Below are 25,589 nucleotides of genomic sequence, written 5' to 3'. Positions count from 1 at the left end.
CGTGTGGTTGGTTGAATTTAGAATTTGTAGAGTAGACATGTTTCAGGCTTGTTGGGATGGAAGAAGAGGATGGAGGATGACTTGGAACTGGAAAAAGTAAAATAACCCGTCGGCATCTTCGTGGTGTTTGTACCTCTTCCATGGCAACACGGGCTACCTGTTTTGGGTAAATACAGATATCTGCTTGGAAATGGGTATTCAAGCTGAATCGCGTGGTTACTGCGTGGCATCGGCTCTATAACACCTTCTCCACAGGAGTAAAAACCAAGCGGACGTCTGGGTGGGCATTTGATCCCTATTGTGATACCGAAATGGACCGCATTGCTTATTGAGTCCGTAGGATTGGCGGTTGGAGCTGCAGGCAGATCTCTTTGTTCGAATATCTAGCCGTACCGTAGCCAACCATGGCGAGACCAAACTATGTGTTCCAGCGATAGCTAGTCCGCTAGGCGCTTTTGGCGGGATCAATTGATATTTCAATTGTCGTTAGCCGCTGCATTTGGCCAATGGTCCGATATTCATCACGATGCACCTAGGTTACCATTGAGAAATAACAAATCATCACTTTCCTGCCAGTTCACAGGCCATTCCATCGGATCCCATATCGAGAAGTCGAGGTCAAACTGCGAATCTCCATCCGGTTGAACTCCTGCTGGCTCGCTCTCCCTAGAACTGCCGTTGCGATCACGATCACGTTCCATTCGCGCAGCGACTGCCTGCCGCGTATATTTATACGCCTTGAGAATGCCCCTAGCCGCAACATCCGCAACAAAATTCATGGCCATGAACGACTCGGCTTTCCCTAGGAAGGGGGTCCCCTGGTTCTCATTCCAGTCTTCGCAGTCAAGCATGTGCTCGATGATTCTGCAAACCCGCACGCATTGGGACCGCCGGTCGTTAGCTGTCTGGGATATAGCCCTCATGAGTGTAAAGGTCTGTCTGATTATATTCCGGATGCTCGTCTCGTCTATACACTCCCTCGGTGCTGTTCCGAGAATGCGGAGGAGGTAGAAGACGGCGTACGCTGCGGAACGGAATACATGGATTGTTCCTTTCCGCAGTGCGTCCGGGAATGTAGTCGCGACAGTCAAGAGTTGTGTAGCTGTGATACTGCCTTGAGTGATGAGTTCGTGCTCCTTTTCTCGATGGATGGATTGCAACCCCTCGGGATGTTTGTGCTGGGCTAGAGCGTAGGAGTATAAGCTGAGCCTCGCGTCGAGAAATGATACTTCGTCGGCAGGAGACCATTCAGAAGCGTATTTGTCTTGGATCATGCAAAGCTCGGATTCAAACATCCGTACGAACGGGAGGGAATCTGCCATGAGCCCGGTGGATGATGTCTCGCACTCTCCTAAGGCAGTTGAGATCTTTGAGGTGACGAGGGCGATGTGAAGTTGGATCTTTGTAGTCTCTGGTAGCCAGGTCAAGGAACCATTCAGTGCGTGTAGGACTGTGTGGTCGATCCGGGTGGAACTTGGGACACCAAATCTTGCAGTATGCCTGAGGTGATCAGCAACAGCATGAGAAACTAAGCTAAGAGTCCTACCATTGATCAACAATAAAACAAGACAGCCAGGTCGACGTCCGTGTTTCCAATGTCCCAATCTCCGCCACCTTGGCCGCAAATAAAATATACGGATGCTGTGGGCGATGTAAACCCAGAGACCGTGCCATGGAGATTGCCACAGAACAGTACATTGAAAACGGCTCCTTGCTCATATCTGTATGCGGGAAAGACCACACACAGAGCAGAAGCAGAGCCTGAACAAGGTGGATAGATCTCGTCCCAAGGAGGATAATGTCTGCTACCAACTGCCGTACAAGGATCTGTAGCCGAGCATAGTCGGATGCGTACTTGTCAGAGTCTTTGCTTGCAATGGCCACGACGGTCCAGAACAACAAGGGAGCTTGCTCGTAGCTGTCGATGATGGTGGTTGGGTCGAGCAGCAGCGGGAACCGAGGGTGTAGATCAGAATAGTACTCCTCTAGCAGTTCGGCCACAGCATTCGATGATAGGTTGATACCAGTAGCCTCATGGGTAAACCGGGCAGGTCTGTTTCCACCGAGGCGCAATGCCGCAGTGGTACTCGCTACAGAAGAGTCCAAGTCGGGCAAGGACCCAGCCGTCCTCGATGGCACGCCGGTCGGCTCGCTGCTTGATGCCTCGGACTGGGGTGTCCTGTACACAGGGCTGTCTTGCCGGGTTCCATGGCGGAGCTTCACACTATATCGGTCAGAAAAAACGTAGAGATATTGACCGGTGTATGAACCTTCTCTTAGATACCCTCTTGAACAAAGGGTCCACAGAGCACCGCTCACCTGCCTTCTCGCAAGCGGAACAAGCTGCAGGAAATCTCTGGCTTGCATTACATTTTACCTGAACAGGTTAATAACTTTCACCCCGGCGGCGTTGTGATTCTCTCTCACCTTCATCTGGCGACATCGCACACAAGGCACGCCGGCGCGACGCGGTTTGATCCGCGCGGTTGAATTCGCGAGCGAGCGAGACGCAGTAGATTGAATATTCTCCATTTTGACGGAGAAAGATCAGCTCGGTGACAAGTCAGAGTAGGGTGGTCTGTCATGAAATGAGGAGCAGCGCATCCAGCGAGTTGCGCCGAATCCAGCGAGATATCGCTGCATCCTCTGATTGGCCGGTGATATCCAGCGCTGGGTGATTCCAATTCGGGACTAGCTCCATTGAATTCTTCTCAAGCCGGCTGCATTTCAGCCTGAGGGTTCAGGCTCGGCATACGTGTTGTACATATCTCGTAGACCGCCACTGGACATTCTGTAGGAATGACTTTCTCGCCAAGTGCTTGTTTTCTTGGTGCTTATGGTCGCTCAAATCAGCCTCTAGCGATTGCCTGTAGTCACGGTCGATAACGGTTATGGAATTGCAGATCATCGCTGGATGTCGCTGGGTGCCGCTGGATCTCTCTGGGCATTTGGTAGATATATACGGTGTATTTCTAGGCAGCTACAAACAGAAAGGCTAATATATAGCGCTACCCCAAAGTGAATTGAGTAGGGCGGGGCGAAAAAGAATAGAAAACGCTAGCCTTTTTATACAGCGCTCACACTTGTACTTTCGTTTCTTCAGCCCTATACATCCCCCGCAACCACCCTGCCGTTAGTCTGAGTACTCGTTCAAGCACGATTTGGGTTTGCATCTGGATAATTTGGGCCTAGAGCAAAGACAAACAGCTCAGTTGCTGGAGGTCGGTAGACATGGATATGAACATGGATATGCATTCTACCTCCAGCGCAACTGCTCCAACAGCTTCGGCCTCACACAATGCTCAAGACAAAAGCCCTACGAGTTACTTTGCTTATGGCGAGCACTCAACCACAATCCTGGCGCACATTGCGCTCATGGTTCTGGCGTGGTGCTTTGTCCTCCCTGCAGGTATGCTACTTTCCAATTCTGCAGCTCTTCGAACTATTCACTAACTGAGACAGCTGTCCTACTCAGCGTTGGCCGCTCGCGACTTGCACTCCCAGCACAGTTTCTATTCCTACTCTTCAACACCGTCGGTCTGCTCTTTGGAATAGTCTATAACAGCCAATCTCCCGATCTGTACGAGAACAACGCCCACCACAAAATCGGTTGGATCGCGACAGGGGTCTTCACTGTGCAAGTCGTTCTGGCTTTGCTGTTTGTGTATGACGGTCGTGGCGAAGTCAAGAAGTCTAATCGGGCTGGATTTCTCCATATCGCGACAGATGAGCCCGAATATAGGGCAATGGATGAATACCGCGCGTCCCGCGATAGTGGTCAGGGAACTGAGCCTTTATCGTCTTGTGCGTCGCAGGCCGAGGACGGCGACTTTGAACAACCTAATGATGAGAAGCCTTCTGGTCTGCGCGGTTGGTTCTACAGTTCTATTCTCCATCGGTTCCTCTTAATGCGCGTGCCTGGGATGGTTTCGAACCGTGTCTTACGCATTTTCAATGTTCTTTACAATGCGATTGATCGGATAATTCTCCCCTTTGGCTTTGCAGCTATTGCGACTGGCGCTGTTACCTATGGCGGTATCTTCCATGGCATCGAGGTCTTCAACGGGGTGGCACACTTCATCAAAGGCGGAATCTTCTTCTGGTACGGCGTCCTCACCCTTGGACGGTTTATCGGAGCCTGGGCGGACCTAGGATGGGCCTGGAATAAGAAGCCCCCTGCATATATCGTCGGATGGAAGGCAAAGGTTCCTTCGGGCGAGTTCATGGAGTCGTTCGTCATCTCGTTATACGGCGTTACAAATGTCTTTTTAGAGCATCTGGCGGGGTGGGGAGAGGAGTGGACGGCGAGGGATATGGAGCACGTCGCTATTTCTATAATGTTTTTTGGTGGTGGTCTTGCTGGCATGCTCTTTGAATCACGCCGTATTCGCGAGGCTCTTAACAATACCCTCCTGCCACGATCTCCTTCCTACAATGACTCTGACGATGATAACTGGCGCCCTCCCAAATCACAGCGCGTCCCACTTAACCCGACGCCAGCCCTTATCATCCTGCTCCTGGGTATAATGATGGGCTCACACCACCAGAGCAGCATGACCTCGACAATGGTGCATAAACAATGGGGGAATATGCTTGTTGGATTCGCGATTGCTCGCGGAATGACATATATCCTTCTCTTCCTGCGCCCACCAACTTCATACCTCCCCGGTCGTCCTCCCACTGAGATCGTGGCGGCGTTTTGTCTCATGGCGGGTGGGCTTATTTTCATGCTAAGTGTAAGTGCTGCGACATTCCACGGGTCCTCGCGGCTCCTGTACTAACATTGGATAGGCCCGGGATATTATTGAAGCAATGGAGTTTTATGAGGTGGACGCCATGTTCACCTTCACTGTGGGTATGGGCTTCACGGCGTTTGTTATGTCGCTGGTGGTTCTGGCTATCGCGATCAAGGCGTGGGCAGTGAGGCGTGAGAAACTAAATTAGAGATATTAATATTGTATGATTAATTATATGCTTGATGCTTTATCTGCAAGCGTATTTGTACTAGATAGAAGATAGAATAATGCTATTATCCTTATAATTTTATTTAAATTCTATAACCGCCTTCACATTATCTGTCTAGGGCAAGGTAAATAGAGGTCTTCATGATGGGACAGTGGATAAAAATCACCAGGAAATGCATCCTGTATAGTATTCAAAGAACTGCTCAGGGTGGTAATCTCCACGACATTGGAAGCAACCTGCCTGATGCCCGTGTCACCAGCCTTGTATGTATGTGCGCATATATTTCTCTTCAAGATCTAAGGTGCACATTTAAATGAAACAACGAAAACAAAACCATAAATATGAGTACCAGTGCGATTTTGATGCTATTATGCTGGTGGCAGATCGTAAATTCAAAACTGTTGTAAACTATGACTCAATGTTTTACGCGGAATGAACCCAGTTTTCTTAAGAGATGGTACTCTGCATTATTAGATCATAATATAGATGTTCCTTGGCTGATAAAAGCAGCATTATAAGGGGGCTGAGCTGGTGCAGCATCCAGCGATCATCGGCGCCATTCAGCGATATCCAGCGATAGCGCAGCTTATTTCCTGTTCAAGATTGCCTTTCGCGTTTTTCTTCAAACTGCTCTTTATTTATTCTGTCTTCGCTGTTTTTCCCAGCTTGGGTCGTCATATTTTTGCCGCCACGATGCGGCGCACTCTTTTATTCTTTGTCGTGGTCACCCTTGTCATTCTTTTCCTTGTCACGCGCAGTGTCTGGACGCTGTTATCTCTACTCGTCGAAGATGGCGCCTCCGACGCGATCCACCGCGCTGAGCTGCCCTGGGTAAACTCCACTTTTGTCAACAAACGTCCCCAGACCATCCCTAAGATTATCCACCAGACCTACAAAAACGAGACTATTCCCGACGTCTGGGTTGATGCCCAGCAGAGCTGTATTAACCTGCATCCGGACTACGAGTATATTGTACGACCTTGCTTGTCCCGACCTGTATATAGCTATGCTAATTATGGTTCCAGCTGTGGACGGACGCAAAATCGCGCCAATTTATTGCTGTGGAATATCCTTGGTTCCTGCAGACTTTTGATGGTTATAAATATCCGATTCAGCGCGCAGACTCGATTCGTTATTTTGTTCTGGCGCATTATGGCGGAATTTATATCGATCTGGACGACGTGTGCACCACCTAGCAAGGCCTATATTTGATACGGATACTAACTCTCCCAGGGCTGTAATCGCTCTTTAGACCCTTTGCTCGCGTACCCTGCATGGCTGCGCCGTACTGTACCAACCGGTATATCCAACGACGCAATGGGCTCCATCCCGCAGCACCCCTTTTTCCTGCGTGTGATTGAATCACTCCAGCAGTACGACCGCCACTGGGCCCTCCCCTACATCACCGTCATGTACTCGACCGGCCCACTGTTCCTATCTGTTATCTGGAAAGAGTACATGAAGGACTCCCAATCCGAGGAGGGCCGCGTCAGTATTCTCATGCCGGATGAGTACAAGAACAACTCGTGGAGTTTCTTCACCCACCACACTGGAAACAGCTGGCACCGTAAAGACGCACGTCTCATTTTCTGGGTAAGCAATACACCACCGGACATGGGATTATTTGCTAATAAGTAAGATGGGTCAACACTGGCAATTGCTCACCCTCTGCGGCTTCCTTGCCGCTGCCGCTGTCCTCGTCTGCCTCTTCTGGACGTATACTCAGGTCTTGCTCCTACGAGACTACCGCCATGCCACAGGTTCTTCCGGGTTATGGCCCTCGCCTGCGCAGCGCGGACGTTATATGATTCCCGCGTTGCTCTGGGGGCAAGGTGCTAAACGGGACGAGGACATGGAGACACTATGCGAGCTGGAAAGCCGTGATGACTGACCTTCTCTATTTTTTCCCTCCAGTTTTGTACATCGATTTGGTTTTGCTGTGTATATATCCCATTAGCGGCTGTCTACTTTACTGTAACCATTATATAATTCCCAATACTAAAGCAGTTGGACTTCATCCGCGGTCGTATTACAACAAAACAACCCCCATCCCAACCAAAACCCCAGCCCCAACGGTCCCAATCCAAGCAAGGACGAATGCCCTCTGCGACGGTCCCCCATGCACCTGCATTCCCGCGGTAGAAACCTCATCAGGCGCCCCCGTCGCCCGCATACACCTCGTCATCCCCGTCGTCGAAATCGTCTCAGTCAGATACTCCGGCTTCCCATCCGCCTTGGTCGATCCATTCTGCAGTGTCCCAGAAACAAGAATCGTCGTCTCGCCCTCAATATCGACTGCGCAGACCAGAGTACTATTCCGCGGGCTGGGTGCATCCATCTCCCTCTCTAGCATCGCAAGCACGAAACTCGAGTTCCGGTGGAAGTCGTCGCACCCGCATAACGAATCCAGCGCGCAGCAGCAGTATATCGGCGTGCTGTGCGATGCGCCGGGGTTTTCAGTGTCGTACTCTGACTCATTCCACTCGAACTCAGCCTCGTATTTATATGCGTAGTTCGTCGTCGGGATCGTACACTCATACCCCGACGGATATTTCTCCAGGTCCGGCACGTAGGGCAGGTTGGTGAATTTCCGAGGCGAGACGCCGTTCGGGGATACTTTTCCCGAGAGGTAGGGTACTGCGGCCCCGCCGGTGTAGGAGAGGGTTTCGGGGTCGTCTAGATATGATGGGTATTTCTCGTAGTGCCATGATCCGGAACTGTTGTCCCAATGGGGGGCCGAGCCTGAGCCTTTCGCGGTGTACCCGCCTTGTGTGCTATTCTCCCTGTTTCAGGTCGTCAGGATACCGCTGGTGTTGTAAATATGGAAACAATAATGGGAGAACGTACTGTCCATTTCCAACGGTGTACCAGCCGCCATAGCCCAGCGAGTTTTCCGCAGGCCGCGTTTTGTTCATGGGTCGCCGGCAGCTATACCAGACATCATCGTCTTCTGGGATTCCACCATAAGTATAATTGTCATCGTCGTCGTCGTCGTAGCTACTGGAATCGGAGCTAGAGTCAGATCCAGATCCAGACCCAGAACTACTGTCGCTATCGGACCCTCCGCCTCCTTTTCGGCGCTTCCACAGCTCGTTTATACCAGTCGCCGAACGCGAAACCGCATCCTGGCGATGGTTGACACTTTCAGCATGGCATACTCCAGCTAGCAGTACGATGCAAGCCAGGAGCAGGTAGCGGAATGCAAACATTATTTTTGGCCCCGGAGGGCTGGCGGGGCATTTCTGGTCTAAGAACCGACAGGGGGGCTCCGCTGCTTATATCTCCCGCGTGGACATGGAGTCCAAGCTCGCGAGAACACGAGACAACGAGCCTTTTATCCTCAATAGTCTAGCCCGGGAGAAGAAGAGGTTTGGTTATCATTCCCGTCCAATGAGGTGATGCCGATGAAGAGGCTTGCCCTGCTTGGCGTCCTTGGCTGGCTATTTTGGACGGGGCGCTCGTATTCAGTGGCCAATGAAGTGTTGGCATCTCATAAAACCGAGGCAGGAGAGCATTTCGCAACTTGGACTGTATCTGTTAGTTCCCGTGGGGGATAATATAGCGTCTGCGCTGGGGAAATTGGGCTTCATGGAAAAGATATAGCTACATAATTGCAAAGTATGGATGTGGAAAATCTTGGAAATCCTCAAGGTGTGATAAGGTCCCGCTTCGGTCTCTTTCTGCTTTTACCTTGAGCGTCTTGGAGTCTTTCTGGTTAAGGCATATCCGCGGTACATCACGCACAGGCTATGTATCTGATAATTAATTGTGCCTCGTGCACTCCGGATTGCAAATATAGCGTAGGTTGCGCGCAATGGTAACTTAATTCGAAGAGATTAACTCGGCGACGGAGGCCAATACCATGGCGATGAAGTATTCTTACTCCGTTGACTACCAGTTGGATAATGAGGTAAAACTATCACCGCACCCCCCGAGGAGGCGGGCTATCCCAAAACAGCGCTCGTTAGGCAAGACAAGAGCACGCAGTTTCATTCTGAGATACTGTAGGCTCAAATAGGCAAAGCCCGACCCGACTTCCAACAAATAGGCCGGCTGGCCCAATGGCAAGGCGTTTGACTACGAATCAAAAGATTGCAGGTTCGATCCCTGCGTCGGTCAATACATTTTTGCTTTTTTTCTTTCGTCTCTTGTTTGTTCCTTACATTTTTATGAGCGCAATCTGCTCAACAGTTTCCTATTTAACAGTTGGATCGAAAAGGTATCATTATAATCCTTCCTTCGCGCCATGCCGGAGAGGAAGTGTGGCCGCGTGAAATCTGTGTACGTATGAAAGTATATATATTCGCCGTGCCCAAATCTCCTAGTCAATACTTCTTTCCTCACATTCCAATCCATTTAAATATCAAAACTTAATACTCAGCATTTTTTTTTGGAAGATTTAAACTTGCAAAAGCCCTAAAGTCTGCGGCAGCTATGCACGGGCGTTGGATACAAGCTTAATATGAACCTTGTCTTGGGGAAGTTAATGATTCAGTCCCCGCCCAGCCTATCAATCACCAGGCCATATTCTGATTTAATATTTACTCTTAGAGATTATCTTGCTGAACCATCTCCATGGTGGACGGCGAGCCCTAACAACGGAGACAAATATGACGTCACTGATATAGTGGAGCTTTTGAGCTTCTTTTCGCTTCTTTAAGATCGATTTCTAAGCACTTCAACTCCTCCACCATCCTTAATATACATCACCAACTCCTGCTGGATCTACCAAACCGTTAACCAGAACAACTTCCAAACAATGTCAAGAATCGGTGTCTTCCCCGCCGCTGGCGGTCTGGGATCCAGCATCGTCAAGCACCTGCTCAACCTCGTCCCCGAATCACAGCTCGTCCTGATCGCGCGAAAGCCCGAATCGCTCTCAAAGGAAGCTGCTGCCGGTGCTACAGTCCGTCACGCAGACTACGATGACCCATCAACACTAGACCACGCATTCGACGGCGTCGACGTTCTAATGCTCATCTCTTATGCGTCTTTCGAGATTGAGCATCGATTCAATGTAACCCCCACCCCCCACCCAGCTGCTCTACGGCCCACCCGGCAGACGGAGTCGAATAAATGCTAATGGAATGATGCAGGCGCACAAAAAAGCTATCATCGCCGCTCAAAAGTCCGGCGTGAAGCACATCTTCTACTCCTCCCTCGCATTCGCAGGGAACTACACCAACGACTCCGTCGCGCATGTCATGGGCGCGCATCTCCAAACAGAGAAATTCTTCGCTGAACTTGACGCTCCCTTGACGTACACTTCTATCCGCGAGGGACTGTACTCGGAGTCATTCCCGATTTATACCTCGTGGTTTGATTTGAAGGATCCGAAGAGCGAGATTACCATTCCGCATGATGGGTCTGGGCCTGGTGTGGCTTGGGCGAAGAGGGATGAGCTGGGCGAGGCGAGTGCGAAGTTGATTGTTGATTATGCAACGACTACGGGTGGAAATGTTGCAGAGGATTTCCCGTATGTTAATAAAATTGTGCTCCTTACGGGGCCGAGGGTTGTGAGTTTGAAAGAGACGGCCGAGGTACTGGGGAGAGTTTCCGGGAAGGAAGTGACGATTCGGGAGATCAGTGTTGATGAGTATGCGAAGCTGCCGCATGGAGGTAAACATACGTATCATGGAGTGGATTTGGCCAAGGAATGGGCGACTGCTTGGGAGGCCATCAGGCGTGGTGAGACGGCGGTTGTTACGCCGACTTTGGGTGAGATATTGAAGAGGGAGCCAGAGGACTATGAGACCACTATTCGAGGGTTGCTGTAGTTCTTACTTAATGAGTAGCCTCTGCAGATTGCTATTGGCTGGTTAATATTATTATATATTACTCAGTGACAGACCTGTATCGGTCGTTCTGAGAACATGCTAACTCCGTAGACTGCCAGTCTCTCTCAGGTACTGCTAGGGCAATAGATTAATGAAAGCAAAATATATCAAAAACCCCTTCAGTTCGGATTTCATCATTTTCGACGAGGGATGGATATATGATACATATTGCCTGTTACCAGCCATCCTAAGTTCGACTGCAAACTGGCCGAACCATGGCCACACCTCGATGCTATAAAATACGAGGCAGCCAATCTCACCATAGCCTTTCAGGCGGACCAGAACTGTTTCACCCAGCATCCAATAGCCGTTTGATAGAGATATATGACGTCGTCTCACGGCCGCTCGTGACGTCCCAAGCCCCAGATCCAGGCCCATACCGCGCTTGTCTCAGCTGGTGCGAGATATTTCCAGTTTTGCATCTCGATGCCCATTTGGCGTTTTCTAGACATGCTCGCCTAATTATAGCTTGGAAAGTTTATGCGGATACGTACAGTAGTATTGGGTGGCAAGTGTGGCTATTTAAACCGTCCCTCCCACCGGCATTGAAAATTATACACAACCAAACCAGTTATTACTACAATCAATCATAAAAATGAAGTTCTCTGTTGTCACCGCACTCGCCACCCTCGCTGCCCTGACCAGCGCCTTCGACGTCTCGGTCACCTTCTACGGCGAGAACAACGAAGACTCTTACAGCCTCTTGGTTCCAACTGACAGGACCCCAGTTCAAATTGGTACCCTCCTTCTCTATGGCTTCTATTGTTCCGTGGTAAATTCTAATATGTACAAACGCAGACAATCCCTTGGTCGTTCACCGCGTCACCTCGCCCGGCGGCGGCTTCTGCACCTTTGTTGGTGTCGACGGGGAGAGTGTTGTTATCTATGCGGAGGATGAGAAGTTCCTGGAGACGCCCCAGGCGATGAAGTGGGGGAGCTGCGGAAATAACTAGATGATATCAATTAACTGGTACGTTATTAGTACGAAGAGAATGGGGATACTTCGATACTTTGTTTTATGCTAGGTAGTTAAAATACTAGACTGCTTAGAACATAGCCATTTAAAGACGTATATGGCTTTAAGCTTCGTGATTCGCTTGGTATTAAATCAATAAAGTTCGTTATAAATGTGACCAAAGTAGCGATTCGCTCGCTGTAAATCCCACGCTCCGATACAAAATCCCATGCTATGAAAGAAAATAAAAAAAAAAAAGAAAGAAATCGTAAATCATCACTGGCTATACTGCTCAATCAACGCCTCCAACCACCTCCTCCTCGCCTGATCCAAAACGCCTCCATCAGGCGCCTCTCCCCTTTGCTCGGGCAGCATATGGTCCCCCAAAGCAACCTCCACAAGACCATGCCTAATGCATCCCGGATAAACAGCTTGAAGCTGCGAGTGTTCATGTCCTTGGCAGTTCACACAGAAATTCCTCTCCGGACACTGGCTGCAGACGAACCTGGGCCCATCCAGCGGAAAGGGCGTATCGCAATGATCGCAGGCCACGAGCGTCAAGCCAAACGACCACACCGTTGCAGCCGCGGGCATGTTATCGATGTATTGCAGACACTTGGCCAGCTTGTAGAACACCGCTGAGACATTTTCGAGGACACGGCGCGCCAATCCCACTATGCTTTCCTTTAGCACTGCGGTCCGCGCCTCGGCTGTGAGTGGGGCATAGATGAAGTTGTGTCTGTGGAGGTAGGAGACAAGGTCGTCATTCTCGTGCAGCATTGCCCAGTCCATTGCTGTGCGGCCGTAGACGTCGATGATGTGCGGGTCTGCGCCGCGGGTGACGAGGTGCTTTACTGCTGCTTCGCGGTTGTAGATCGTGGCCATGTGCACGGCGGGCATGCCGCGGTGGTCGCCGTGCTGTGTAGGGTTTGAGCCGGTGATGTCGAGGTTCTCTGCCGATAGCATATCGAGGATATTTGTGTGTCCGGCTGCGGCTGCTTCTTCGATGACGGTGAGGCCGTAGGAGGATTGGGTTGTTAGGGGCACGGATTTCTGTCTTGCTGCGTCGAGGAGTAGTTGGAAGGTGGGTTTGTGGCCGCGTGCTGCGCCGACATGCAGTGGTGTACGGCCTAGGATATCTTCGGCTCCGACGTCGGCCCCTGCCGTAATCAGTAGCTTGCGTGCTCTCTGGCAGGCCCATTTAATGGCAACATGCAGTGCTGTGCGCCCTTCCTCGCCGCGAGCGTTGATATTGGCCCCGGCCTCGATGAGGGCTTCGACGAACCTGCAAGACATGCTTCCGTGTTCAACGGCACGATGAATGGCCCTGTCGCCTTTGGAATCGGGGGCATCTATAGGAACCCCACCGGCAGCTAGTACTGGGATCAGACGCCTCCGTCTGGAGTTTACGGCCCTATGGAGAGCAGTCCCGAAGCGCCCAACTCGGCCGTGGACATCGGCACGATGCTGGATTAAGAGCTCGACAATCTCTGGCGTCGTGTCGACGCGTACAGCCGTGTACAGAATTGAGTTTCCGTGGTATCCTGGTTTATTGATAGGCGCACCTGCTTCAAGGAGGACCCGGACGGCTTCCAGGTCCTTAAAGTTAATAGCTTCGTCAATCGGTGAACGGTGAAGGGTGCCGGCGATAGTGTGATTGATGTCAGCGTCGAGTCGGATGAGTTCTCGCATGGCTTCCACAGCCCCATTCTCGGCTGCCAGCATCAATGGTGACGGGCCAACCGGGTTGAGCTCGAATCCAGCATCGACTAAAGGCTGAATGAGATGCGCATGGTCTCCCTGAGCGGCCGCGCTCAAGGGAGTCCCCTCTCCACCCCGTTCAGCGTTAATATGGGCGCCACAAGTAAGCAGAAGGTTGACAATGGGTAGAGACCCTTCCTCAGCAGCCACGAAGAGGGGTGTCTTTCCATTATTGTTCGAGGCCTTGACGTCGGCACCGCGTTCAATTAGCAGCTGGACAATCGATTGGCCCGTAGCGGCATTAGCAGCTACATGCAAGGCCGTATTCCCAACATTGTTCCTGGCATGAATATCGGCTCCTGAGTCGAGCAGCAATTCAAGGGCGGGTTTACTCTTCTCAAGCCCGCAGCTGGAGAGATGCAGCGCGGTATTCTGACTCCCATCAACGAGGCTCACATCCGCACCAGCTTCGAGAAGGACCTTCATGATTTTGAAGCGGCATTCTTTGGCTGCCATGTGCAGGGCTGCTGTGCCGTTAGCATCGACAGCATTGACGTCTGACCCATATTGGATCAACATGTTAACGATATCCTCATTGAGCTCCCCCGCAGCGGCATGTAGAGGCGTGGTTCTGGTTGGCCCAACTCCACCCCAATTATCCCAACCAAACTGGACCAGTAGTTCGATCATCGCACGGTTCCCTGCGCGGGCTGGAATCAGCATTGTGCCCTCTGACGCTTTCTGCGCTGGGCGTTCGGTATTCTTTGCAGCTGTCTCGAGGAGCAGGCGAGCATGGCGCAAGCGCCCATACCACACCGCCATCTCCAGAGCGGCGGCCCAGTCTCCATTCTTGTCTGGATACGCTGCAGGCGCCACGTCCAGCATGATCTCGAGGGCTCCCAACCGCGGGTGCCTGGCCGCATATTGAAGAGGGGTCCGATCCGGCCCGTCCAAGACGAAAGTTTTTACACCCGGCCGGAGGAGTATTCGGAGTACACGCAGGCGCAACTGTCTGACTGCTTTGTGTAAAGCAGTTGTGCGTGCCGCTGCTTGTGAGGCTGGGTCTGCGCCTTGCTCGAGCAGCCGCCGGACGGCAGATATCCGGTTGTTGTTCACGGCCCATATCAGCGGTACTCTTTCCCCCGTAAATTCAGCGCCCAGACGGTAGAGACGCGGCGATAGCAGAGTGTCAAAGCGCTTTGCGGAGCGCACGAGCGAGTTGAGATGGCCCATGGACAGGTGGTGGCCGATGTCCAGGATGAGCTCTGCGGGGAGCTCATCCAGGGTCAGTTTGTTCTCCATGGCGTTGACCAGGCCGGGTCATGGGTGACAGGAAATTTGTACAGATGTTGAATGAGGCTGGAGTGGAAGACACACCCCCTCTATTTTATGACCGCCGACTCAGCCTCATTGTGGGCCTGGCCCCCAACATCAGCCACTGTTGGCTACCTTATACAAGGCAGCAATCAGCATGCCTAATGGGGTCTCCGACATGCAAACTGATTCGCCCATTCATTTTGGAGCCGCAGATGAGTCAGACAGATATCAGATTGATGCGGCCATCTGGGTATGATGACTCACTTGCATACAGAGAACGGTGACGCAGCATTATGGCAAATGGGACTGCAGGTGCGAATATAGAAATTCACAATTTGAATTCACCAGCGATATGCCACAGCGATAGAGAAGAGGCTAATAGTAGTGACTCAGTTGGCGCCGAGAATGAAGGCACATAAAAGCGCAGGTGCCCTCTCCGTATTTTGAGGTGTAACATCGTCTCAATATCAGCCATGGAGAAAACCGACCTTCTCCTAATCGTCGATGCGACGGCGTCCATGGCAAGCTATCTCACAGCGCTGAATACCTCTCTGCCTCAAATCATATCTATATCAGCACTTACTGGATGCTTCTCGCGTGTCGGGGTCCAGGCATACCGCGACTACTCCTGCTACGGGAGTCTACTGGAGTTCTCAGGATGGCTGGACTTTGAGCCTGGTGCAGACCCTGAAAAGCAGCCAGATATTGTTGCGTTCGCGAGGAAATTGCAGGCAAGGGCGGGCGGGGACTACCCCGAGGCAGCGAAGACAGCTCTAGCTCAGGCCTATTCCAGCATGCGACCGGACGCAAAGACGTTAATTCTCTTCTACACGGATGCACCGCCTCATACCAACTCCCCTGGTCTCAACTGGAAAAGCAACGCCCAGGCGGAGATGAATGGGCTGTCGCTTTCGTACAAATACGGCGGATTCGGGTCCTTATTCCTCGACTGGGTCTCTGCTGCAAATACTCTGCGTGATGGCCAGAACAAGGCACAGGTCTTTGCACTTCTGGAGCCGCGCATGGATCGCGATGATGCCACTTACTACAACTACCTGTGTGAGATGACGGGCGGGGCCTGTATCCACCTGGTTGATTCCCAGCCAGACACGATCTCCAAGGCGTCGGTGGAGCTGCTCTTAGCATGGATGGGCGTAGAGAAGGAGACCGGCGACAGACACAATCCTGACTCTGATGCAATTGGAGACTGGACCTACTACGTTTCAATGGAGGTGATGCACAGCCTCGAGAACGAGGAAGACAATAACACTCGCCGGTTCTTCCCTGTTCCTTACACCCGCAAGACCAGCGTGCTGGACAACATCGCCGAAGTGCGCCTGACAACGGACGTCATCAAGCAGCGTCTGCCCAGGAAGGCCATACCGGTTCGGAACCCGGTGGATCGATGGAATGTTGACGGGGCTTACCGGGACGTTGCCTCTCAGCACTTGATGCGCATCATCAAGGAGGACATCGCCGCTATTGCCATCAACCCGGTTTTCGGTTCACTGTGGAGGGCTGTTTGCAAGGACAGGACATACGAACAGCGAGCAAACCTTCTCGACGCATTCAGTAAGGCAGTTGGAAATATCACCGACGAAAAGAAGAAAGACCTGATGCAGGAGTGGCTGGAGGAGTCGTACAATTTCATCGCAGAGATCCAGGCTATCATAGACAACGTACCCGAAGCCGAGCAATTCCCCTGCGTTTTCCTGGATCCGACAGTGAGTTTCAACAAGACTCGGGATAAAGATAATACAGACACCGCAGTTGAGAATCTGACAAGAAAAGAGCTCCTGGAAATCTCCAGGTCTTGCGATCCTCGCATCCTGCGCCGTCTCGGCCGTGTCCTGACCCGACTCACGTATGTCAAAGACGCCAAAGACATGCCCGAGCATATTGCGAAATCAGATTCCAGCCAGGCCAGACGAATTCCATTTGCCCTGGCCTCTGAGCAGCACGGTAATCAGTTCTGGACGATCATGCTTCACACGATAAATCCTGGCACCCAGCTCACACCGAGAGCCGCTGCGCTGCTTGCCGCACTGACGATCCGCCTGGGTATCCCATTCCTCGCTGACGTCGCAGAGCGTGAGGTGCTCAGCTACAAAGACAAGTGGAACAACATTGAAGTACCTGAGACGTTTGCGAGCAGCTGCATGGGTCTTCTGCTGGACGCCAACACAGCACATCAGAAAGCTCACAAAGGCGACACTGGCCGACAGACCAGTCTTCTGAACGAGTCCGATCGACTATTGTTCGAGCACTTGATCGCCTTCAAAACTCTCGAGTACAACCTCGACGCTCCTCTTACCGCGCGCATTCCCTGGAAGCCCAACAAAGACGTCTTTCCCATGGGCCCGGTAGTGATGTGCCGAACATGCCAATATCCGAGATCCGTGACACTCATGGGCTCCGATAGTCAGTGCGGTATTTGTATCGGCGAGCTCCCTAGAAAGTCAAACAACACTGATATCGGAGTATCCCATGCGGACACCCCACAATCAAAGATGTCTTGGGTGGAGTGCAGAGTCCCTTCATGCAGAGCGCAGTATGTAGTGTACGATGTTGCAGGTCTCATCAACCGCCCAAAGTGTCACTACTGCAGGTTAAAAGGCACGGGTGCTTCGGTGGCTGCGCCGGTGGTCGAGTGCAGCAAATGTACCAACAGGATAATCTGGCCGGAAGAGTACCGTCCACCTTCATTCAATGCGTCCCAATTCGTCTGCACCGCATGCGAGTCCGGGCGTCAGACAACAGAGGATTTCGAGACATCCGCGAAAGCGCTTAGCGTTGAGAATGGCATGTCATGGATAGCAGAGGATTCAGATAAACCAGGAGAGTCCCCTTTCACCAACCGCTCCCCATTCCACATCGTATCAACAATGGGAACAGACGGGTTCATGCGCCGCGTCTCGCTCTTCCCTGCGCGAGGGATGCCCCTAACACAACGAGGGAAGCAAGTCCGCAACACAGACGATCTAATCTCCACCCTAAAGCTCTTTGTCAACCGCCGCAAGTCGGCAAGGGTGCATTGCTCTCTGTGTTTCGACTCCTTCTGGCCCTCCGCCTTGAACCCCGCCTGCGGTCGCCGAGGATGTTTACAGCGAATCTGCACAGCCTGTTCAAGTTCATGGTACGGCAGCAATGACCCAGGTTCGACCATCAACCCTGCTACCCTTGCATGTCCATTCTGTCGACGGCTCCCGGCTCCGCAGACCCTGGCGAAATACGGAAAGGGGATCCATACGGTCAAAGATCTTAATATGGTCATCCAGAACCACGGAACTTGGATATATGCATGGTGCGTGGGTTGTTCGTCCGCGAAGCAGTTCCTGGAAAGGGATTGTGCAAGAGGAGCGCCGCCGACTTTGCAGGACTGGACGTGTGAGGAGTGTCAGGAGCAGGCGCAGCTAGCTCGAGTCGATTGCAGTACTGAACGCGATACTGCACAAATAAAGAAGATAAAGCCGTGTCCGGAGTGCGGTACAATGACTGAGAAGATTGCAGGGTGCGGTCATATCACTTGTCCTGTTGAGGGATGCGGTACTTGCTGGTGTTACTTCTGTGGGGAGAAGGTTCCTGAGAGCAGGATTTATGACCATATGGCGGAGGATCATGGTGGGATTTTTGAGCGTGATGTCTTGGGGGATTATTCGGGGGATGAATTTGATGACTTTGATGAGTTCGATGATGACGACGTTGACGACGACGATATGATGGCTGGTTGATTGAGTGGAGAAGTTGAAATACCCTCGAATCTCATGTTTTACACTTTATATTTCGTTTAGTAAGATATCATTCACCCTCCACTGGTCCTTTATGTTGGCATATAAAGCACTATAGAAGAACGTCGATCTGCTACTAGCTATTCATATCGCATAATCTTGTCGATCTAGTATCAGAAGCAAATGATCATGTTTCTTTTGAACGGGCGTGGTACACGCCATGCTCAGATACGAACTTTTGCCTTACTTTGCAAGCACCAATGGCTGCGAAGCCGCTAGTTCGGGTCTAGTTGCATGGCGATCAGGCAATAGAGAAGGCGAATCCTTCCCTGGCATAATTACAAACCCAAGATAAAGGGGTTATCTATATTCACTCTCAATACTCTTGTAGTTCTCACACTGGGCCCATTTTAAGGTGAAACTATCCGCATAGACAAAAGGACCCTTTGAATGCACTTGGCACGCTAGGGATACCAATGATCCACGGTTCTGGCTCGGAGTGCGTCAAGCATTCAGCTGAAGGCCAAGCAGATATGTCCAGAGGAGAATACGAGCCGTCACTGCGATGGAGGAATGGCAACCGGCATACCACACTCGATATGCCACTTGGCCAACTCCAAGACACGGGGTTCCTCGAGGCCGATGGCAAGCCGCTTGTCCGTACAGTACCGCTCTTATCCAGCATCGCTTTCAACAAAGAAATCACCCCGCAATCATGCCTGACTGCCTGGTTCTGCGGAAACATCTTTCATGGAGTTCAACACGTGTTCACTCATCGGAGTTTGCACTTGGATGTCAAAAATAAATAAATTAAATTTAGAATTCGTCATAGTAAAGTAGCGGATCAGTATATATATACCCCGAGCTGGCGCAGGTTATACAGACGATATTGAACAAGTACCTAAAAAACAACTCTAACACCTCAGTATGACTTCAATTATTGTCGGAACCAACAATGGATAGAATACGAAGTAGATTTACTCCCTCATATTAATATTTGTATGTGTGCATCGGAGGGCCCTCCACAATCGATCCGAGCCACGTGACCCACGACGCGTGACGGGTATCACGTCCCAAAAAGGAAATAACACTGGCCCGCGCGTCGCGTCAGACACTTTTGCAAGAGAAAGGACAGTGCTGCGGCATTTCATCCCGCAAGCATGGCTCCTCCTGCGACTGCTGGACGTCTTGTAAAGCAGGAGTCACGGGATATCAAGTTAGAACCCAGCACAGAAGACCCCGTTAAGGAAGAACGTCCAGGGAGCATCGGTACTTCTGCTACTGACGTGTCGACCCCCGTGAAGCCGGAGCCAGTGGCTATCAAGCCAGACTCCGTGACGCAGGAGCGTGCGCAGGAAGGACCTGTCAAGAAAGAGCGTCCGGGGAGGGCGTTATGGAACATCCCCGAACATAACCAGGATGCGACGAGAAATGAGACCGACAGTCGTGAACCAGCAAGCGACGCGGTAGAACCCTGTGAGTCTGCAGTTGCGGGACCGCTGTTCGCGTCGCGGGATGCATTCAGGGTTGGATTCGGCCATCTTTTGGACAAGTTAGAAACGACAGTACCCTTTTTTGCGAGTCAGTCTATCGAGGCAGCTATAAATCCAGGACTGCAGATTCAGGGGATTGGTTCAATCGGTCTTCCAGTGAGCCCGGATGCCGCAGAGGCCATCTTGCGTGGCTGCCACTGCCGGCCTGTCCCCGAGCATGCCTCATCGGATGGGCAAACCGCAGTAAGTTACGAGCTTGACGATGGGCAGTTTATATGCAGGAACCCTAGATGGCACAGACAGGTTTCTTTATTTGCAAGGAAGGGAATCGCCAAACTCGGGGTCGCAGAGCCGGACGACCTGCTCGTGAGAGCTGAAAAGTGCATTGTCTTCAGAGAAGGATCCTTCTTTATGCCGGAAACCCGGCCGCACAACGAACCGGAATATCAAGAGCACGTTGGAACGCTGGCGATATGTCTTCCGTCTAAGCACGAGGGAGGTGACATTATGGTCTCGTATAGCGGCCAAGTAGAGGCAATTACAACATCCACTAACTCTGAGTTTCAATTCTCATTCGCGATATTCTCTATGCTAGGTCCCGTACGAGGCACCCGAGTGACGTCGGGGTACCGGGTTGTTCTCACTTATAGCCTGCTGCATAGGCCGACAAGCAAGGCTCTGCTGTATAGACATTTACGCGCAGATTCGATTGCAGACGCACTTACGAGATGGACGATGCTCGCCGAACGTCGAACAGACTCTCTTCACGATCAAGGTCAGCCGCCGTCAGCGTGGTTCTCCAGAGTGATGGACTGTGCGCAACTCCCGCCGCCGGCTGTCATCTACAAACTGCATGCACCACCAGACATTGATCTGGATTTCACATTCAACACTTTACGACCGGACGACAAAGTGAGGGTGACCGAACTGCGGAGGCTCTGCAACGCCAGCAATTGCCACCTACTTCTTGCTTATGTGCGGTACAAGATAACTGGAATCAGAGACGAAAGTGACCACGGCTCCTCGCGCGGATTTGATTATCCTAATCTTTCGCATCCGCGTGTGTCGAACTTTCGTATTCGTGAAGCTAAAGACTTAGATGGCAACCTTGCTTTTCTGAGCGCTGAAGGTGACGAGTCTCTCTCCACGTACGACCTGCAGGGTGATGTTCAGCCCATTGCGGAAACTCGACTACAGGGCCCGGTTATGCGCCGGCAGTATGCACACCCGGTTGCCCTGGTGGTACCGGAGCCCTTTTATGGCCCTCTGCTCCTTCGTACGGCCAAGGATAGGGAACTGTGGAAGCCGATAGAAATGTTAAAAGACCTCTACAGGGACTACCAGGCTTGCCCCGAGAGCGAAAAGCTCCGCAGCCAAGTGAGTGAACTATGTGAGATTTTGGCTTCACCAGATCCGCGCAGTCTCACGAGAGATGCTGTCCTTGACGTTGCGCCTATTGCGCTTGAAATTGGAAACTTGAACGTTGTTGCTAAATGTCTGGACTCCCTGGGACGCCACTCCGAGAGGCTGGCGGAGCATATTGGGAAAGCGATATACATTCATGGCGTCCAGCACATGCAGCCCGTGTGAGTTGATTATCAGACTCTGTGAACTGAATATTTCCCCCAACTCTAACTGTTACTTTATAGCCTTGAAAACCTCTGGAACTTTCCAATGAGCTCTAGATCAGATGGCGTTTTCACGCTTGTAGAAATCCGTAAGACGTGGGACGGTATTCCAGGCGTACAACATACTCCCGATGAAGCCAACGCGTGGTTTTCCGATACTTTAAATATGCTGCTGACGCGGGTTGGACCAAGGGAAGAGTTGCACGAGGCCGACGGAGAAGAGCTTGCATGTTCCGCGGCATTATTGACCAAGTCCTTTCTGGAGGATAGGTATATAATACACCTCCTCGGTTCCCCAGTGCTGCCGTGCTGACGACTTTCAAGTGTAGTCCCCTTTGTGCGACTTAATGGCCACTACAACGGTTTTATTCTCGCCTTCCTTACAACGCTCTTTCGTCTAACTCGCACACGGGATGGCCTCGACCTTGATTCCATAACTCCCGCATACCGCAGTCTCCTTCCAACGCTACTACAGAATTTCTCGATACTCAATGGCCCGCCGGATGGGCAACGCCACACCACTGTTTCCCCATCAGAACTAATCGAGCCCGAAAACGCCGTGGGACTCATCGAGCAAATGAACATTTTGGGTCTGGACATCACACCCCTGCTTTCCGTATTGGAGCGCAGGATCAAAGAATTTCTAGGCCGCCACGGAATCTTCATGTTCTTCTTGAAGCCGGTTATCGAATCCCTATCCTGCAATCTACGACCTGGTGATCTAGAAAGCGCATCTCCTACATCAGCAGACAGCGAAGATGCGAATGATGAAGTAAACAACTCTTCTGCACCAACAAACAGCAAAGAAACAAAATTCATCGTCCGAATTCTCGAAAGTTACATACAAAGCTATGTCGGCCCACCGCCTCCGCCCCCCGAGACTTGGAGCAAGTCGGTCCCGGGTCTTTTGAACTGCTGTGCCGACTGCGACGCCCTCCGCCACTTCGTCGAAGACCCGCACACCTCCGAGCAAGACTTCCGCATTGGTGCACAGAGGCGAAGGCATCTCCAAGGTAAGCTGCCCGCCAGGAGCTTCGTCACCGATACAATCCATACTGGAAGCCCGCACACCCTACAGATTAGAAAATTAGTCGAGTGGTATACTCCGCATCAGCACAAATGGAGGTCCAGAGCGAACGAGATGCGCTGGAATCTGCAAAGCTTGGACGCCGCCTCTCCCTTTAGCAACGCTATTGGTGATGATACATTTGATGCTCTGATGTCTTTGTGCGAATACCCGCCTTCGCCTGTTTCAGGGCAGGGGCAGACTACTACCACAGCCAGCAGGGCTCCGAATGCTATGAACGAGATACAGCCAAATAGGCAGTCCAATACTGGGCTCCGCGGTTCTAGTAGCTCACCGGCTAGTACTGTTCCGCAGAAAAGGGAATTTACCGAGCTTGATTAGTTGTTGTTTACCGCGATGAGCAGCAGACACTATCTGCTGTACTCTTCCGAGCCTTGACCATTTCAACCCGGTTGTACCATATTACGCCGGCCTGTACATAGAAACCAGCACATATTTACTTTGTGTTGCGTCCATATACCCTAATTGACACTATTTTTCTACGCGGAGTTGTCAGCATGCTGGACTACAATGCCCGAGGCGCTTTCAAAATTCCATGGATATTGATGGAGATTAATGTATAAGGCTATCAATAAATCCCTACCTCATCCTCGCTAACGATACTCGCAAAGCGCGTGGGGAAACACGAACAGCATCCCCGTTGTCTAGCATATCAAATACGAACTCATCAAGGCCGACCGCCCCGTACACCAGGCCATCTACAGACAGCCATGACTTGCAGGCTCTCGTGAACGGCCCATTCGGTGGTCCAGTCGGGGCTGCTCCAGACACAATGCTCCGGAAAGAGATTCTGCCTTGGCTCTCCAGTCCAGTGGGATATAATCTAACGTCCAGCTCCCCCTCGATTTCAACTGGCTGCAGGCCTGCCAGTGACTCTAGTATATCCTTCCCCTTGTTATGCCATCTTTCGATCTTCAATCCGGGGCCGTCGTCAGTTGAAAGTGTGAGAACAGAGCCGCCTTGGCTGTATGTCCCAGCAAATCGGTCTTTTGCATCCTCTTTGGCGGCGGCTTCGAGACCTGGAACAATCTCCTTTGCAACGAGGTCGGCCAAGGCGTAAACCGTTTGAGTTGTCCGCTCACCAGCAACGAGAATGACGAAGCCGACGTCGTGGTCCGGAGAAAGGCCCATCATGGCCGAGTAGCTGCCAATATCTCCAGCCTTGGTATATATATCTATCGCACGAGGGTCGTCGACAGTGTATATTTCCCACGGCGCACCGACCATATAGCTAGGGTCTGCAGTGCGACTGTGCGGCTTCATCCATCGTCTAGTTTGCGCGGGGGGCAGAAGATCGCTGTTCAGAATCGCTCGGCCCAGGGTGCTTAGGTCTTTCGTAGACGAGTATAGTCCACCAGTTCTATCCCGTCAGACAATATTCCGGGGTGACTTGCGGGGGGTACTTACGGTGTTAGATCGCCCAGGTCCGTATCCCAACTTGTCATATTTCTGGGACCTGGGATGATGCCCAGGCTATCGAGAGGCTTTCCATAGGAAGAATGCGTTAGGCCAAGCCGCTGTATTAAGCGCTCCTCCAAGAGCTCCTGGTAGGACATGCCAGATATTTCTTCGATTGCGTACGCAAGCAGTTGGAAGGCATCATTCGAGTATACAGGACCCGAAGAGGTCGGAAGCACGGGGTGTCTCTTTAGCAGGCCGGCGAAAAATTCTACAACCGTTAGAGCTGCCCAATCGAGAAACCATCGTACTTACCAGCGCGAGTACAGGCTGGTCCAATGCCACATTGAGGAACTGCAGACCTTTGAAGGTGCGGAAACCCAAGATTCTCAACCACAGAGGGCGTCCGGGCTAGGTCGCCGAGGCCAACTACAGGCGTTAGTTGTGTTCCACACATCAATTAAGACACCTACATGACCTTTCGAGACCCGCCATCTGGCTGACAATCTCGCCTACTGTAACATCCTCCCACTGAACATGGTCGATGCTGTCAACGTAGGAATGGTTGCCCTTTGCAAGTCTGACGACATCGCGCAGCTCTGGAATGTACTTGAAGATCGGGTCGTGGAAGATCGCATCGCCGGACTCGATGAGAAGTAGCAAGACAGTCCACAACTTCGAAGTACTTCCAATACGGAAAACAGTGTTCTCGTCGACGTTATTAACGCCGACCGTGTTGGTTTGCGCAGAGGTGGCTGTATGGTAGTGCGCAAGAAGGGGACGCTCGTCATGGGTGCTGAACACCTGCACCGTGAATGAAGTCGCGTCTGGATCGATCGCCGTCACCTGTGGATCATCTGTCGCGTGGAGGATGCGCTGTAATGAGCTGGTGAAGTTGCCAACAGCGTGGTCCATGGCGACGCTGCCTATCACTCTTCGTGGAGCCGGGAAGGCTGGCCCAGCGATGGGACATGTCTGTCCCGCGACGCAGGCAGTCAGCAGTGATAACACGGTGATCTTCCACATATTGACGCAAGAATATGGTCTGGAAATGTCGAGGTGTCAAACCGTCAACAATTGTGGGACAGTCGCGAGGAAGTGATGGGCACATTCCACTGCCCCTTGCCATTCCTAAATACGTCTCTCCCTCGCAGCCACGGCTAGTAACATCGCCGAATGACCTGGCTTGTGAAGACGAAGGAAGGAATCGGGTCTAATTCGCTGGATCCAACGCTATCAGGAAGGGCTTGGGCTGATCGATGCATGAATGGGACCGGATATTTACCAACCAACAGAATGCAGCGACACTTCTTTGTTCTCAGACTCACTGAGTTTATCGGGCACTCTACTTGCAGCCTTGAGGAGTTTGACATCATTCACTCCCAATCTGGAATATGCGAATGTAAGAAGCTGCTGGCGGTGCTTCATTAAGTCCACACCGACCGTGAACAGACAGAGGACATACAGTGAGTCAGTGAAT

The 25,589-nt window shown here is 51.7% G+C and overlaps 9 protein-coding genes and 1 non-coding gene across 10 annotated transcripts; 7 read left to right on the top strand and 3 right to left on the bottom strand.

The window, feature by feature from the left end:
* Positions 1-521: 521 nt before the first annotated feature.
* Positions 522-2,532, bottom strand: ASPSYDRAFT_95231 (uncharacterized protein; the record flags this gene model as incomplete). The annotated part of the gene is made up of 4 exons (XM_040853092.1): positions 522-1,500; positions 1,547-2,224; positions 2,271-2,377; positions 2,428-2,532. The coding sequence occupies 4 exons, from the start codon at positions 2,530-2,532 to the stop codon at positions 522-524; spliced, it is 1,869 nt and encodes a 622-aa protein (XP_040696671.1).
* Positions 2,533-3,231: 699 nt separating this feature from the next.
* Positions 3,232-4,944, top strand: ASPSYDRAFT_163768 (Ytp1 family protein; the record flags this gene model as incomplete). The annotated part of the gene is made up of 3 exons (XM_040843192.1): positions 3,232-3,409; positions 3,463-4,736; positions 4,792-4,944. 3 exons carry the CDS (start codon positions 3,232-3,234, stop codon positions 4,942-4,944), a joined length of 1,605 nt encoding a protein of 534 aa, XP_040696670.1.
* Positions 4,945-5,658: 714 nt separating this feature from the next.
* ASPSYDRAFT_95229 (glycosyltransferase family 32 protein) lies at positions 5,659-6,856 on the top strand (the record flags this gene model as incomplete). Its single annotated transcript, XM_040853091.1, has 4 exons — positions 5,659-5,937; positions 5,991-6,146; positions 6,199-6,558; positions 6,605-6,856. The coding sequence occupies 4 exons, from the start codon at positions 5,659-5,661 to the stop codon at positions 6,854-6,856; spliced, it is 1,047 nt and encodes a 348-aa protein (XP_040696669.1).
* Positions 6,857-6,994: 138 nt separating this feature from the next.
* On the bottom strand, positions 6,995-8,174 carry ASPSYDRAFT_36956 (uncharacterized protein; the record flags this gene model as incomplete). Its single annotated transcript, XM_040845488.1, has 2 exons — positions 6,995-7,748; positions 7,813-8,174. 2 exons carry the CDS (start codon positions 8,172-8,174, stop codon positions 6,995-6,997), a joined length of 1,116 nt encoding a protein of 371 aa, XP_040696668.1.
* Positions 8,175-9,012: 838 nt separating this feature from the next.
* ASPSYDRAFT_t134 lies at positions 9,013-9,084 on the top strand. Its single transcript has one exon. It is a non-coding gene; the product is annotated as a tRNA-Arg (tRNA).
* A 577-nt stretch (positions 9,085-9,661) lies between these two features.
* On the top strand, positions 9,662-10,881 carry ASPSYDRAFT_73421 (uncharacterized protein). Its single transcript, XM_040850711.1, has 2 exons — positions 9,662-9,982; positions 10,062-10,881. Exons 1-2 carry the CDS (start codon positions 9,725-9,727, stop codon positions 10,740-10,742), a joined length of 939 nt encoding a protein of 312 aa, XP_040696667.1. The 5' UTR covers positions 9,662-9,724; the 3' UTR covers positions 10,743-10,881.
* Positions 10,882-11,397: 516 nt separating this feature from the next.
* On the top strand, positions 11,398-11,755 carry ASPSYDRAFT_95226 (uncharacterized protein; the record flags this gene model as incomplete). The annotated part of the gene is made up of 2 exons (XM_040853090.1): positions 11,398-11,539; positions 11,601-11,755. The coding sequence occupies 2 exons, from the start codon at positions 11,398-11,400 to the stop codon at positions 11,753-11,755; spliced, it is 297 nt and encodes a 98-aa protein (XP_040696666.1).
* A 3,337-nt stretch (positions 11,756-15,092) lies between these two features.
* Positions 15,093-18,642, top strand: ASPSYDRAFT_51540 (uncharacterized protein). The gene has a single exon (XM_040848305.1). The coding sequence runs from the start codon at positions 15,249-15,251 to the stop codon at positions 18,504-18,506; it is 3,258 nt and encodes a 1,085-aa protein (XP_040696665.1). The 5' UTR covers positions 15,093-15,248; the 3' UTR covers positions 18,507-18,642.
* A 1,021-nt stretch (positions 18,643-19,663) lies between these two features.
* ASPSYDRAFT_95223 (uncharacterized protein) lies at positions 19,664-23,032 on the top strand (the record flags this gene model as incomplete). Its single annotated transcript, XM_040853089.1, has 3 exons — positions 19,664-21,582; positions 21,646-21,894; positions 21,949-23,032. The coding sequence occupies 3 exons, from the start codon at positions 19,664-19,666 to the stop codon at positions 23,030-23,032; spliced, it is 3,252 nt and encodes a 1,083-aa protein (XP_040696664.1).
* Positions 23,033-23,229: 197 nt separating this feature from the next.
* ASPSYDRAFT_51535 (serine hydrolase domain-containing protein) lies at positions 23,230-25,564 on the bottom strand. Its single transcript, XM_040848304.1, has 4 exons — positions 24,583-25,564; positions 24,425-24,538; positions 24,119-24,380; positions 23,230-24,071 (listed from the first exon to the last, which is right to left on the bottom strand). The coding sequence occupies exons 1-4, from the start codon at positions 25,133-25,135 to the stop codon at positions 23,291-23,293; spliced, it is 1,710 nt and encodes a 569-aa protein (XP_040696663.1). The 5' UTR covers positions 25,136-25,564; the 3' UTR covers positions 23,230-23,290.
* Positions 25,565-25,589: the final 25 nt, after the last annotated feature.

The sequence above is a fragment of the Aspergillus sydowii genome (assembly GCF_001890705.1).
Source record: "Aspergillus sydowii CBS 593.65 unplaced genomic scaffold ASPSYscaffold_18, whole genome shotgun sequence".
In the NCBI taxonomy this organism is placed as follows: Eukaryota; Fungi; Ascomycota; class Eurotiomycetes; order Eurotiales; family Aspergillaceae; genus Aspergillus; species Aspergillus sydowii.
Note: the sequence above shows the minus strand (reverse complement) of the source record. Positions and strands in the feature narration are given on the sequence as shown.

Coding starts and splice junctions, on each gene's coding strand:
- ASPSYDRAFT_73421 (XM_040850711.1), top strand. CDS start 9,725: ATGTCAAGAATCGGTGTCTTCCCCGCCGCTGGCGGTCTGGGATCCAGC. Junction 9,983..10,061: donor AGATTGAGCATCGATTCAAT/GTAACCCCCACC, acceptor GGAATGATGCAG/GCGCACAAAAAAGCTATCAT.
- ASPSYDRAFT_51540 (XM_040848305.1), top strand. CDS start 15,249: ATGGAGAAAACCGACCTTCTCCTAATCGTCGATGCGACGGCGTCCATG.
- ASPSYDRAFT_51535 (XM_040848304.1), bottom strand. CDS start 25,135: ATGTGGAAGATCACCGTGTTATCACTGCTGACTGCCTGCGTCGCGGGA. Junction 24,381..24,424: donor ACCAGCCTGTACTCGCGCTG/GTAAGTACGATG, acceptor TAACGGTTGTAG/AATTTTTCGCCGGCCTGCTA. Junction 24,072..24,118: donor GACCTGGGCGATCTAACACC/GTAAGTACCCCC, acceptor CTGACGGGATAG/AACTGGTGGACTATACTCGT.